Here is a 15,498-nt window from a genome sequence, read left to right as displayed (position 1 = left end):
TACTTTAAAATGCCTTAGCAGGTCAGTGCACTCAGCAATGATTTCCCTGTCCTCCATGTCTTTCTCCCCGGTAAAACCTGATGTAAATTACTCATTAAGGATTTCAACCACATCCTTTGCATCCAAGGAAATATTCCTCCCATTATCCTTGAGTGATCCTAACTTCCTAGTTATGCTCCTGCTCTTGATGTATATACAGAATGCTTTGCGATATTCTTTAATCCTATTTATGTAGTACTTTTCATAGCCCCTCCTGGTTTCCCCAATTCCCCTGGCTTCTTTATGACCCCCGAGGGGTCTGTTTGATTCTATCTTCCTAAACTTTACATAATTTTTTGACTAAATTCATCACCTCTTTTGGCATCCTCAGTTCTCTTACCTTGCTTTTCTTGTCCTTCCTTCTGACTGGAACGTCCCTGTCCTGTACTCTGTTCTGTTTGTCTTTAAACACCCTCCACATGTCAGATGTGCGCTTGCCCAGAAACAGCTGTTCCCAATTAATTCTTTCTAGTTTCTGCCTAATGCTCTCATAATCTGCCCTGCTCCAGTTCAATACTCTCCTGCAAGGTCCATGCTTATCCTTATCGAGAGCTGTCTTAAATCTTAAGGAGATATGGTCATTGCTCACCTACTGAAAAGTCAGTCGCCTGGCCAGGCTCATTACCCAGCACCAGATCCAGTACAACCCCTCCTCTTGTTGGCCTATCATACAGATTGATTTATGAAACCCTCCTGGATGAACCTAATAAATTCTGCCTCATCCAAACCTCTTGAACTCAGAAGGTCCCAGTTTAAATTAGGGAAATTGAAGTCCCCCATGACAATAATCCTCTTGTTTTTACAGCTTTCCTTAATCTGCAGGCATGTCTCTTCCTTAATGTCCCAGTGGCAATTGGGTGTGTCTAGTATCATCCCATCAAAGTTATTGCACCCCTCCTAATTTTGAGTTCTACCTGTACAGACCTCCATTATGTCCCCTTTGAGTGCAGCTGTGATATTGCCTCTGATTAGTAGTACAACTCCACCACCTCTTTTACCTCCTGTATTTTTTCTCAAACATCAAAGCCATGGTACATTGAGCATCTGTTCCTGTTGCTCTCAGCCAAGTCTCTGTAATGGCCACAACATCATAGTTTCATGCCCTAGGTTCATCACTTTTACCCATAATACTCGTGGCATTAAAATAAATCCACTTCAAACTATCCACCTCATTGTAACTGTTATTTTGCTCCTGCCTGTTTTTACTGACCCTTCTACTTTCTGACCTGTAGCTCCGATTCCCATCTCCTCTGTCAAACCAGTTGAAGCCCTTACAGTAACATTAGTGAACCTCCCAGCCAGGATATTTGCCCCCCCCCTCCAGATACACTGCAACCTGTGCTTCTTTACAGCTCACCCTTGCCCCTGAAAAGGTTCTAATTATCCAAGAACCCGAAACCTTGCTCCCTGTAGCAGTTCCTCAGACACTCGTTCATCTGTGCCATCATCCTAATCCTGCCCTGACTAGCACATGACATCAGCAGTAATCCAGTGATTACTACTTTGGAGGTTCTACTCTTCAGCCTCTTTGCTAACTCACTGTGTAGGTCTTCATCCTCCTAAATCATTAGTGCCAATGTGCACCACAACCTCTGGCTGCACACCCTTCCCCTTGAAAATATTCTGCAGCTACTGTGAGTCATACTGGACCCTGGCACCTGGGAGGCAATCCTAGCATCTCCTTTGCAGCCACAGAATCTCTTGTCTATCCCCTTAACTATTGGATCGCCTATCACTATTGTTCTGCCAGACTTTACCCTTCCCTGCTGAGCCACAGTGCCATTCCTCTGACTGCTGCTGCTAGCCCTGGTAAGTCATCCCCCAGCAGTGTCTAAAGGGGTAGACTTATTGCTGAGGGGATTGACCATGGGGGAACCCTGCACTGACTGCTTACTCTCCTTCTTCTAGAGGTCACCCATCTGCTATTTGAGACCTGCACTCTGGGTGTGACCACCTCAGTAAAAGTTTCATCTTTGCGGTTTTCAGCCGCCTGGATGGTCCTGACTACAACCAGCTCCGGCTCCAGTTCCATGACCTTGTCAGTCAGGAGCTGAAGTTGGGTTCACTTCCTGCAAATGTAGTCATCAGGGAGACCATTAGGTTTTCAGCAGTCCCACATCTTACAGGTGGAGCATCCATTGCCTTAATTACCATTCTGCCTACCCTTGTTATACCTTTGGCTCTAACCTCTTAAGCTTAAGACTGTTCCCACTAAAGCCTCTCATTCTAACTTTGCTCCACTCTGATAATAGCCACTGGACAATGGCAGCACCGCTAACACCTCACTTCTTTTTATTAGCCCTTGCTAAGTTACTCATAACACAAGCAATCTCCCACTTCACAGACTAGTCGTGATAGGCCTCGCTCGCTTTTTAAAATGAGATTATATGTTGTCTTTTATAGCTTTTGTTTTTAAGAGACTCCTGGATAGGTACATGGAGCTTAGAAAAATAGAGGGCTATGGGTAAAGCCTAGGTAGTTCTAGCTTTGTGGGCTGAAGGGCCTGTATTGTGCTGTAGGTGTTCTATGTTTCTATGTATCCCTCCATGACTTCCTCCTTTTCTGCAGCCATGACACTATCTCTGATCAGCAGTGCCACACCCCCACCTCTTTTGCCTCCCTCCCTGTCCTTTCTGAAACATCTAAAGCCTGGCACTCAAAGTAACCATTCCTGCCCCTGAGCCATCTAAGTCTCTGTAATGGCCACAACGTCATAGTTCCAGGTACCGATCCACTCTCTAAGCCCATCCACTTTGTTCATGATGCTTCTTGGATTAAAATAGACAAATCTCAAATAATCAGTCTGAGCGCATCCCTTCTCTATCACCTGCCTATCCTCCCTCTCGTACTAACTCCAAGGTTTCTCTATTTATGAGCCACCTCCCTTTCCTCTGTCTCTTCAGTTTGGTTCCCACCCCCCAGCAATTCTAGTTTAAACTCTCCCCAATAGCCTTAGCAAACTTCCCTGCCAGGATATTCGTCCTCCTTGGATTCAAATGGAACCCGTCCTTTTTGTACAGGTCTCGCCTGCCCCAAAAGAGGTCCCAATGATCCAGAAATCTGAATCCCTGCCCCCTGCTCCAATCCCTCAGCCATGCATTTATCCCCCACCTCACTCTATTCCTGTACTCACTGTCACGTGGCACAGGCAGTAATCCCGAGATTGCTACCTTTGAGGTCCTGCTTCTCAACTTTCTTCCTAATTCCCTGCGGTCTGTTTTCAGGACCTACTCCCTTTTCCTATCCCTGTCGTTGGTACCGATATGTACCACGACCTCTGGCTATTCACCTTCCCACTTCAGGATATCATGGACGCGATCAGAAACATCCTGGACCCTGGCACCTGGGAGGCAAGTTACTATCCATGTTTCTTTCCTGCAACCAACAGAATTGCCTGTCTGACCCCCTAACTACAGAGTCCCCTATTACTGCTGCCATCTTCCTTTCCCTACCCTTCTGAGCCACAGGGCCAGACTTTGTGCCAGAGGCACGGCCACTGTTGCTTCCCCCAAGTAGGTCATCCCCCTCAACAGTACTCAAACAGGAGTATGTATTGTTAAGGGGGTTAGCCACTGGGGTACTCTCTAGTACCTGACTCTTGCCCTTCCCTCTCCTGACTGTTACCCACTTATCTGTCTTGCAAGGCCCCGGTGTGACTACTTGCCTATAGCTCCTCTCCATCACCACTGTTTCTGTTCTTTTTTATTTTCAACTATTCCTCATTTACTTAGCTATTAAGGTTCACAAATCTGGTAACAATCAAGCAAAATCCAAGTAATGAATAGGAGACCCAGTCGTAAATTCTCTTCCTCCTCCACCACCTCAGCCAATGTCAGTGCTCACTGCGAAGAACAGATGCCAGGTCATCACTTGGCAATATACCACTCACTTGGGCTTGTCAGTCGGATTTCAGAGAAGCTTTGAAATTTAAACAAGTTTTAAGTCTTCACTGAATCTTTTTCAAAGCATAGTTAGAGAGCTAATATGCACAGCCTGACTGCAGTGAGGGACGATGAGCAGATAGGTAGATCCAGGTGAATATGTGTAGAAAGGGCATCTCAGTGACTCGCTGAGCAATTGGTTTTACTTATAAAAGGTTGTAGCATTGTTTCTTCTTGTACCTTTTTTGACAATAAATATAATATTGTTAAAACATGCTGACTTATTTTAGTATGACCATAACATGGCTGGACTGCTGGAGATTGGATATCAAAAATGGTTCCTATAATTTCTTTTCCACAGGTTTTGATCACTATTTACTGGCTTGGAAAAGCAGCGAATAGCTGTACATCTTACAGTGGACCAACGCTGAACCTAAAAGAATTTGAAGGGTTGTTGTCTCAGATTCAAAAGGTAGTACATTTCAGTTTCATTGTCATCGTGTGTGTATATATACCCTTAAAGCTGTGATCCTGCTGTTACTAATCATGTTCAGACTTACTCGATTTCGCTAAAATCATTGTCCATTTTCATAATTTTCATATATATACTATGGAGAAAAGTTCAGATATTATTTGGCCGGTTTCATAGAGGGAGAAAAAGCTTGGAAATTATGTTGAGTGCAGTTGAACAAATGCTCCATGCATTCATTTCAAATTCAATGATATCAGAAACTAACAATACTTAAAAGATAAACACAAGAGATTCTGCAGATGCTGGAAATCCAGAGTAACACATAGTAAATGCTGGAGGAATACAGCAGGTCAGTCAGCATCTATGGAGAGGAATAAAGAGTTTTGGACCAAGACCCTTCATCAGGACTGGAGAGGAAGGAGAAAGAATAAGAAGATGGGGGGAGGGGAAGGAGCACATTTGTAAGATAATGAGTGGGAGAACCTTCCTCTCAGGGTCAGATTTTCTCTTCTCCTCTCAGATTCCTTCTTCAGCCTTTACCTTTTCAACCTATCACTTCATCCTCCCTCTCCCACTCACCTGGGTTTGCCCATCACCTTCCAGCTCGTACTGCTTCCCCTCCGCCCACCTCCTTATTCTGGCATTTCCATCTTCCTTTCCAGTCCTGATGAGCCAAAAACATCTACTCTGTGTTCCTCTGCATAGATGCTGCCCAGCCTGCTGAGTTCCTCCAGCATTCTGTGTGTGTTACTCAGGCTGGAAACAGTAGGCTTTGTTTGCAGTAAACTTCTTTGCAAACTGGAGAGCAACAAACAAAAATCTGAAAAGAACAAGATTGTTAAATCGTGTGATGTGACCACAGAAATGAACATTCATATATTCCTTCTGAATTTCTTGTTAATCTGGTACCAATTATAAATACTCTACATGAGATACAAGTTGCTACACTTATTTCAGACATTTATGAAGAAATTTGATCTATGTTTGTAAATGTTGTGGATGTCCGTACAGTAATATCACATGGCATTTCCAGGCTAATTTTAAAGTTATTTCCACTTATAATGTATTTTTAGCAGCAGTTTTCACTCTTCCTTGCTGTCATAAATATTACCCAGAATTAGTGGAGTAAAGGGTAAGCTGTTCCAATTGCAACATTGAACAGAAAATTTGGAAAACATTGCCCTTTTAAAGCATAACTTATTCACTGACACTTCAGACAAGTTGTTAAGAATATTAAAATTGCATCTTTTCAAAAGATATGCTGTACGTCTTAACATCTTTAGGTTTGCATTCAAAACTAACCAATTCAGGAGGTAGAGAACAACTTTTAAAATATGAAAAGAGCTAGATTGTTCAATCATGTGCTACAACTGCAGAAGTGAACAAGAACACCACTGTATTTTACTGCTGCTTCTGAATTTCATGTTTAATTATATACTTTCTGTGTAAGATATCAAACTCAGCTTTTATTTTAGGCATGGAAAATGTCATGATTAAATTGTCACAAGTAATGCAAAATCATTGAAAGCCTAGTAAGATGAAACCAAAAAACTTTTTGAACATACATTATGCTGATCTATCCTTTTCTGTATCAATTAATGTTAAAGCAATCTTTAATCGAGACAAGGGTTTATTATATCACTGGAGAGAGCATAGCATGGGATGGCTTCCATTGACCTTTTCTCGGGCTAGAGTTACGATGTTTAGTATGGGCTCTTTGCCTTGGAAAGAATTTATAATCAAGGGCTGTGAAAGGCACCGATTGTTCTCAATGCTCCAACCGTGTGGGTCAGATGCTAGTGCGCTCATATTCTTCAAAGCCAATAGCTGGCAAGCAGCTAGGGACTGGAATGACTTTTTTTAAAAGGAACAGCTTTTGCATATTTTCACTGCTGATTGCTTCTGAAAGCTATTTCTCCCTAATCCAGGATTGTCATTTGTCGAGCACTGGGGAAGTTCAGTGCGCAATCAGCTACTCTGAAATCCACAGGTTGTCACTTTGCTCTGACAGTGGCCACCGGCAGGGTGCTTATGCTTGGATGACGGACAACATCTGATCATTGCTGTTTGGAGAACGTTTAGAAGATGAGGAATATTTTATTCTGAGGGAATCGAAATTGGAAAATGTATAGTTTTACCAAACACAATCACCATAGTTTCTTACAACCATATCTCTGGATTACAATATGCATATGAAAGCCAGTAATCGAGTCGCTGGTTCTGTTTAATTTTTTTTAACCCTTGAAGACTAGGGTAAGTAGCTGTTTAAACATATAGACATTTCTTAATAATTTATTGCATGTTCTTCCATCACCAGGAGATGGAGGACACAGATAGTCCAAAGCGAAGCATTCGTGACAGCGGCTATATTGACAGCTGGGATTCTGAGCGCAGTGACTCCCTGTCACCTCCCAGACATGCCAGAGATGATTCCTTTGATAGTCTGGAGTCTTTTGGGTCGCGGTCACAGCAGACTCCATCCCCAGATGTTGTATTTAGAGGAAGTAGTGATGGTATGTAGTGTCAAAGTACCCAAGAGCATATTTCCTACCGTCAAATTAAGCAATTGTTATGTCTGTGGCTATTAACAACTGTTATTGCACAGGGGTTAGAATGCTGAGTTGTATTCTAAACTCACATATCTCTCATGGGCAGGAATAAGAGAGAGTGAATTTATACCAAGAAATTTACTCTGTGGCAAATGAATGGTCTTTCATTGACAACCTGCCACTTCTATTAAAATTAAGGACTTAAAACTTCAGAGCTATGGCTGAAAATAAAGAAGTTTAAAGCTGAAATAATATGAGGCATTCTTCCAGTGGTGTCCAATACTGCTTTGTTAAACTGGACTTAGGCAAGCTGACACGCATAATCATCCCATGAAAATTGTGTTAATAGGAAGCCAAAATGCCTTACATTTATGTAATCTGTAATAGACCTAACTGATTAATGTGATATGACTGTAAATGTAATTTTATTAATAAAAGTAATGTAATAATAACCTTATTTGTCTAAAAGGCCTCTGCCAAAATATGCCTAATTAGATTTTCTCCTGCTTTCAGTGTAATTTTTTTCAACTGTAATGTTTCAGGGCTTCTTGAAAGACTATTGTTGGTTCAATAAATGTCAATGAATGAAAATAGAAAACACCCACTCTAGACAAGCCAGTAAGACCTTTTAAGTAGAGATAGGATTACAAAGGGAGTAACCTTACTTTGTGTGAATGAAGAAAATGGACACTTAAAATGATTGAATTTGCAAAACAAAGTACAGTATGTTACTGCTTTTAACCTGGATAGTATATCCAGACAGAATGTGTGAATGAGGAGATAGCAGCAGCAGGTTTCGTTTTCAGCTGTTGGAGAAAACTAACAATAAATTTAGCAGTTGGTTTGAGAAGGTTGACTGAATTTGAGTAGTTTTAAGAACTCATAGCTGTTAAAGTAATCAAATTTACTTGGATGGGACACTTTGAACCTAGAATTTTCACAGAAGCAGATAACCCACTAGGCCCCAGTGCAGTGTGAGCATGGTACCAAAAGGGGGAGGCCTTAACCATCATGTTACAATCCACTCCATCCAGCACCAAGATGTTGGAGGAATGTTGTTCTACTAGATTATAACAATAAATACAGAACAATTCAGCACAGTACAGGTGTTTCAGCCCACGATGTTATACTGACCTTTTAAGCTACTTCAAGATCAGTCTAACTCTTCCTTCCCACATAGTCCTCCATTTTTTTTTCATCCATGTGCCTTCGTACGTTTATCCTAATGTATCTGCCTCTACCACCACCCTTATGTAAAAACTCTATTTCGGACATCACTCCTGTACTTTCCTCCAAATGCCTTAAAATTTCGCCCTCTTGTATTAGCCATTTCCACCCTGGGCAAAAGTCTGCAGGCATCCACTCTATCAATGTCTCTTATCATCTTATATACCTCTTTAAAGTCAACTCTCATCCTCCTTCCATCCAAAGAGAAAAGCCCTTGCTCAACCATAAGAGATGCTCTCTAATCCATGCAGTATCCTGGCAAATCTCCTCTCCACCCTCTCTCAAGTGTCCAGATCCTTGCTATAATAAGGCAACCAGAACTGAAAACAATCTTCCAAGTGTAGTACAACCTGGGTTTTATAGAGCTGCAGCACTATCTCGTGGCTCTTGAATTCAATCCTCTGACTAGTGAAGACCAGCTCACCATACACTTCTTAACCACCCTATCACCTTGTGTGGAAACTTTGAGGGATCTATGAATGTAGACCGCAGGACCCCTCTGTTTCTCCAAGTTCCATCTTCCAAAGTGCATCACTTCATACTTAATTTTTGAGCTATCTGCCACTCCTCCATCAATGTCCTGTTATAACCCTTGACAAAGTTTGATACTATCTACAACACCACCAGTCTTTGTGTCTTCTGCAAACTTACTAACCCACTCTTCCACTTCCTCGTCCAAGTCATTAATAAACAGTACAAAGAGCAGGGGTCCCAAAACAGATGCCTGTGATCACCACTGGTCGAGGTCCAGGTACAATACGCTCCATCTACTGCTACTCTCTGCCTTCTGTGGGCAAACCAGTTCTGAATCATGCAGCCATGTTTTCCTGGATCCTATAGATCCTGACTTTCTGGATGAGCCCTCCATGGGGAACCTTGTCAAATGCCATACACCACATCCACTACTCTACCTTTAATAAATTGTTCTGTGAATTCCTCGAAGAATTCAGTCTGACTGATAAGGCACTACTTGCCCCTTACAAAGCCATGCTTACTATCTCTAATCAACTATGCTTGTCCAAATGCTTGTAAATCCCATCTCCAAGAATCCTCACCAATAGTTTTCCAACCACTGATGCAAGACTCACTGTCCTATAACTCCCAGGATTATCCCTTTACCTTTCTTGAACAAAGGAATAACATTTGCCATTCTTCAATCATCTGGTATTATTCCATTGGCCAGTGAGGACTCAAAGATCATAGCCAACATTACAGCAATTCCTTCCCTCACTTCCTGTAGTCACCTAGAGTATATATCTTGTTTGATTCTGGGGTTTTATCTATTGTAATGCTTTTCAAATTCCCAGCACAACCTCGTTACTAACCTGTTCTAGCATATTAGCCAGTCTGTGCTGCCCTCATGTTTGTCAAGGTCTCTCTCACTGGTGAATACCAAAACAAAGTATTCATTAAGGACCTCCTCTGATTCCAGGTGCTTGTTTCCTCTACTATCCCTGTTCAGTCCTGTGGATCCATGACCCTGGTACCTGGTACCATCTGGGAGTCTCTTGCACATCCATAATATCTCCCGTCTGTTCCCCTGACAATTGAAACCCCTTTGAGCATTGCTCTTCTCCCCTTGCCCTTCTGAGCAAGACCTAGCTGTTGTCACTTTCCCCTGTTGTGACATTTGCAGCACATTCCCCCCAAACAGTATTCAAAGCAGTATACTTGCAGTTGAGGGGAGCAGCCAGAGGGGTACCCTATACTTTTTTCCTATTCCTTTTCTCTTTCCTAACAGTCATTCAACTACCAGCCTCATGCAACTAAGATATGACTGCCTCCCTGTAGATCCTAACTATGAACTCCTCATTCTCCCAAATGATCTACAGGTCATCCAGCTCCAGCTGCTCCCAGAGGCACTTCTCATAGATGTAGCAATCAGGGACACTGGAGGACTCCCAGATCTCTCGTGTCGTGCAAGAGGAGCACCCCACTTGCTTGGGATCCATTCTCACTACTCAAGCTAGGCGCTGATAGAGAAAGAAACATAAACATGGTAATAAACTTATTCTAGCCTCCACCTCTTCTTACCAAAAGCCTCAGTTCCCACTCACACTATGGCCATTCCCACTATGGCTATTCTGCTAACTCTCAAGTTCTTTTCATTGACCCTTGCCAAGTGCTAATAACCCAAATGATCTCAAGCTCCACAGAAAGTCCTGATAGGACCCACTCACTTTTTAAAACTTTTTTATTCACCACAAGCAATGGCTCCTGCAATCTCAAGCTCTGCAGCTTGAAAGAGTGGTTTTGGGTCAGCCACCCCATTTCTCCCCCAACAGACAGAGATGGAGTTCTCTTGGTCTCCCCCCTTTACCCCATTGGTCTTTGCATCCAACACACTATCCTTTTCCACTCCACCAGCTCCAACAGGATCCCATCAAGACTCACTTCTTTCCCTCGCCACCTTTCTGTTTTCCATAGGGACCAGTCTCTGTGACTTCCTGATCTACTCGTCCTTTCCCAGCTACCTGTAGAATAGCAGAAGGTGCTAAACACTTACTCTACAGCTCTTTCCTCACCACTATCCAGGGACCTAAACAGCTTTCCTCAGGTGAGGCAGAACTTCACATTCCCCTCCTCCTGCCTGGTCTATTACATTCAGTCCTCGCAATGAAGCCTCCTTTACATTGGCAAGACCAAGTGTAGACTAGGCAACCATTTTGCAGAGCACTTGTGATTTGTAGGAATGGCCATTCTGAACTTCCTTTTGCATGTTATTTAAACTTCCCATCCCATTCCCACACTGATTTGTCTGTCCTAGGCCTTCTCCACTACTGCCTTGAGGGCAAACAGAGACCAGTAGAATATCACCTCACATCCCATTGGGCAGCAGGTGAAATTCCAATTTCTGGTAATTGCTTCCTCTGGGTTCTTTTCCCACTCTCACTGGTTACTGAGGATATTTCTCACTTGGTCCACCTTTTCCATCACTCCCCGCACGAGTTACCTCGGCATCACCTCCTCCACCTGGTTTCATCTGACTATCATCCACCTACTTAACGGGATTTATTCCTTGATTCCTCTTTTCTGTCCCCTCCCCCACCTGGTTCCAACTGCCCATCAGACCTCCTAAATCAGGTTCCTGCTATCACCGAATCCGTCTTCCCCTTCCCCACTTGGCACTTTCGGTCCATCATTCCACGTTCTTCCTCTGTCCCAACCCCCAGCTTAGCTGATTCTACCCATTGCTCTCAAGCCTGCCTTTCCTCTCCCTCTCATTTCTACATATTCGCCACCTTCCTTCTACGTTCTCAGTCCCGATGCAGGGTATCAAGCCAAAGCAATGACCATCCCTTTACCTGTGAAGTGCCATAACGACAGTGCTTTGGAGGAATGGGTTAACCAGCCAAGCACAATGGACTGAGTTACTTCGTCCCAAAGTTTCTGTGATTTCAGAGAAGTTATAGTGGAATATCCAAGTAATTTTTAAATATAATGAGCACTTTCAACTTTTCTACACTTTCAGACAATTAGCTCAAGACTTCCACAATACCCTAACTTCAAAATGTTGAGGCAACTCCTTTTGCTGTACTGTGCTACCTAATTAGTTGGGTCTTGATTTGGAAAATAGTTCCTTCAGTGTGCATGGGCTGTTTACATTTTATAATTTGGCATTAGATCGACTACCATCTTTCACTGACCAAATGGGGGATAAGAAAACAAGCAGAAACAATCTTCATGACTTATATTTTGCAGTCCTGATAAATCCCTGCACATTCTGAGTATTGGAAAATTATGGAATGCATCTGTGGCTCCAGAAGTACAAAACTTATCTTTAAGAAACAGTGCATTATCTAGCATCTTGCTCAAGGGCCAGTGATACAATGTGCTGCATTGTGGGGTACGAGGAACTGAGTTTCTGAGTATGTCTTCCCTCCCATACTGTGGTTTCAAGCAGGTAATTAAGTCCACTTGTTTGAAGAAGACCAGAAAATTTCCTACAAATGGGGTAAAAGTAAAATAAAAACCAGATGAATATATTTAATTAGCCCTTATTATTGATGTTATGATTACCATCTTTGCCGCTTCTTGGCGAGCCAGAAATAAAGAGAAAAGCTTTCAGTTAGTTCAGTATTTAATTGATGGAATGTGAATGGGAAACAAATTGTATCAATCATCAAACTTGAGCAGTTATAGTCTGAAAGGAGGCAGATTACCTTTTCGGTTCCAGCGGTTTCTAATTTCACTTCAGTATTGCTGAAATGTGTCACGGTGAAGTGATGGGTCAATTACTGATGCCTTTTTTTTCGGTCCCCCTAAGGTCGTGGCAGTGATTCAGAATCAGATGTGACACAGAAGACACCTGACGTAAAGCGAGACGACATGTCTGTCAGACGGTCTTCCTATAATGAACCTAAAATTTCCTTGCCTTTTAACCAATATCTACCCAACAAGCACAATCATACAGCTTATATGCCTGCACCCCTCCGAAAAAAGCAGGCAGAGCGAGCAGAGAACTATCGGAAGAGTTGGAGCAACACTACTTCACCTGTAGGGTCAGAACGCCCTTTCAGGTAGGTAATTGACATCATTGGGTTATGTTGTGCGAACTACAGATATTAAGTAACATTCAGTAAACCCCCTCAGATGTTTATTGATGCTGCTGTGTTGATATGATTCCATTATGCTAGTAGATATTTTGAGTGATTGCAAGCTGATGTACTTAGTTCGCGAAATGCTCTTCTTACGTTGTGTCACCTCACAAATCCTAGCAGTTTATTCTAGTGACTGAGGGGAAAACATTTATATGTTTTCCCCCCATTGAAAATGGTTCATTGCCACCTTCATGAATTCTGAACTGCAAGGCATGAAATCCGTGGATTTGGACTTGGAAATTGTTGAATTGTGATAAGGTTAAAGTAGGTCCGCCAAATGAATTTTATTGTTACAGATTTGGATGTACTCAGCCTTGCCCAGCTTGTTCGAGTAAAATTCCCAAATAACAGCAAATCATCATGGTCTGTTGTTCTTCAAAGAAATTTTTGTAATATTTATTCAGATTTGGTGAAAGAGATCTGCCTTTAACTTAAAAGTTCTAAATTTGTGTTGCATGATGTAGCATTTTAGAATTTCTGCTCTGGCTAGACTTAAACCCATTAAACACAGAAGCAGAATTAGGCCATTTGGCCTATCGAGTCTGCTTCGCCATTTCATCACGGCTGATCCATTTCCCTCTCAACCCCATTCTCCTACCTTCTCCCCGTAATCTTTCATCCCTTGACTAATCAGGAACCTATCATCCTCTGCCTTAAATTCACTGAATGACCTCACCTCCACAGCCAGCTGTGACAATGAATTCCACAGATTCACCATCCTCTGGTTAAAGAAATTCCTCCTCGTCTGTGTTCTAAATGATGTCCTCCTATTTTGAGGCTGTGCCCTCTGGTCTTAGACTCCCCCACTAAAGGAAACATCCAGTCTATCTGGTCCTTTCAACATTTGAGAGGTTGAAATCCCTCTCATTCTGGTGAGTACAGGCCCAGAGCCTTCAATTGCTGCTTATATGATAACCCTTTATTTCCAGAATCATCCTCACCAGTGCCTTATACAACCGCCTCTGAACTCTCTTCAGTGTTAGCACTTCCTTTCTTAAATAAGGTGCCTAAAACTGCTCAGAATATTCCAAGTGAGGCCTCACCAGTGCCATATTCAGCCGCACATTACATCCTTGCTTTTATATTCTAGTCCTATTGAAATGAATGCTAATATTGCATTTGCCTTCCTCACCACCAATTCAACCTGCAAATTAACCTTTAGGGAACTCTACACAAGGGCTCTCAAATCCCTTTGCGCCTCAGATTTTTGAATTTTCTCCATTTATATAATAGCCTGTGCTTTTATTCTTTCTATCAAATTGCATGACCATACACTTCCCGACACTATGTTCCATCTGCCACCTCTTTGACCATTCTCCTAAAGTGTCTGTTCTTCTGCAGCCTCTCTGCTTCCTCAACACTATCTGCCCCTCCACCTATCTTTATGTCGGCCACAAAGCCATCAATTTCATCATCCAAATCATTGACATACAATGTAAAAAGAAGTGGTTCCAACACAGGTCCTGTGGAACACCACTAGTCACTGGCAGCCAATACAAAAAGGACTCTTGATTCTCATTCTTTGCCTCCTGCCAATTAGCCAGTGCTCTCACCATTCCAGTATCTTTCCTGTAATACCCTGTGCTGTTATCTTGTTAGCAGCCTCATGTGCAACACTTTGTCAAGGCCATCTGAAAATCCAAGTAAACAACAGCCAACGATTCTTCATTGTCTATCTTTGCTTGTTAAACATAGAAACATAGAAAATAGGTGCAGGAGTAGGCCATTTGGCCCTTCGAGCCTGCACCGCCATTCAATATGATCATGGCTGATCATCCAACTCAGAACCCTGTACCTGCTTTCTCTCCATACCCCCTGATCCCTTTAGCCACAAGGACCATATCTAACTTCCTCTTAAATATAGCCAAATAACCGGCCTCAACTGTTTCCTGTGGCAGAGAATTCCACAGATTCACCACTCTCTGTGTGAAGAAGTTTTTCCCCATCTCGGTCCTAAAAGGCTTCCCCTTTATCCTTAAACTGTGACCCCTCGTTCTGGATTTCCCCAACATCAGAAACAATCGTCCTGTTTCTAGCCTGTCCAATCCCTTTAGAATTTTATACGTTTCAATAAGATCCCCCCTCAGTCTTCTAAATTCCAGTGAGTATAAGCCTAGTCGATCCAGTCTTTCTTCATATGAAAGTCCTGCCATCCCAGGAATCAATCTGGTGAACCTTCTCTGTACTCCCTCTATGGCAAGAATGTCTTTCCACAGATTAGGGGACCAAAACTGCACACAATATTCTAGGTGCGGTCTCACCGCAGCCTTGTACAACTGCAGTAGAACCTCCCTGCTCCTGTACTCAAATCCGTTTGCTATGAATGCCAACGTACCATTTGCCTTTTTCACCGCCTGCTGTACCTGCATGCCCACCTTCAATGACTGGTGTACAATGACACCCATGTCTCGTTGCATCTCCCCTTTTCCTAATCAGCCACTGTTCAGATAATAACCTGTTTTCCTGTTCTTGCAACCAAAGTGGATAACCTCACATTTATCCACATTAAATTGCATCTGCCATGAATTTGCCCACTCACCTAACCTATCCAAGTCACCCTGCATCCTCTTAGCATCCTCCTCACAGCTAACACTGCCGCCCAGCTTCCTGTCATCCGCAAACTTGGAGATGCTACATTTAATTCCCTCGTCTAAATCATTAATATATATTGTAAACAACTGGGGTCCCAGCACTGAGCCTTGCGGTACCCCACTAGTCACTGCCTGCCA

General features: G+C 42.7%; 1 protein-coding gene across 12 annotated transcripts in view; it reads left to right on the top strand.

Moving 5' to 3' along the window:
• LOC140737934 (LIM and calponin homology domains-containing protein 1-like) overlaps positions 1 to 15,498 on the top strand; it is a 356,743-nt gene that overhangs the window by 237,338 nt on the left and 103,907 nt on the right. For 11 of the 12 annotated variants that reach the window (XM_073064758.1, XM_073064764.1, XM_073064756.1 and 8 more), the window contains exons 6-8: positions 4,282 to 4,392; positions 6,710 to 6,905; positions 12,436 to 12,688. In XM_073064758.1, coding sequence (XP_072920859.1) covers positions 4,282 to 4,392; positions 6,710 to 6,905; positions 12,436 to 12,688 — 560 coding nt within the window. Of the gene's footprint in view, positions 1 to 4,281; positions 4,393 to 6,305; positions 6,646 to 6,709; positions 6,906 to 12,435; positions 12,689 to 15,498 lie in introns of those variants that run through there. The other variant, XM_073064766.1, reaches the window with a different exon arrangement.

Source organism: Hemitrygon akajei, chromosome 13 (genome assembly GCF_048418815.1).
Source record: "Hemitrygon akajei chromosome 13, sHemAka1.3, whole genome shotgun sequence".
In the NCBI taxonomy this organism is placed as follows: domain Eukaryota; kingdom Metazoa; phylum Chordata; class Chondrichthyes; order Myliobatiformes; family Dasyatidae; genus Hemitrygon; species Hemitrygon akajei.
Note: the sequence above shows the minus strand (reverse complement) of the source record. Positions and strands in the feature narration are given on the sequence as shown.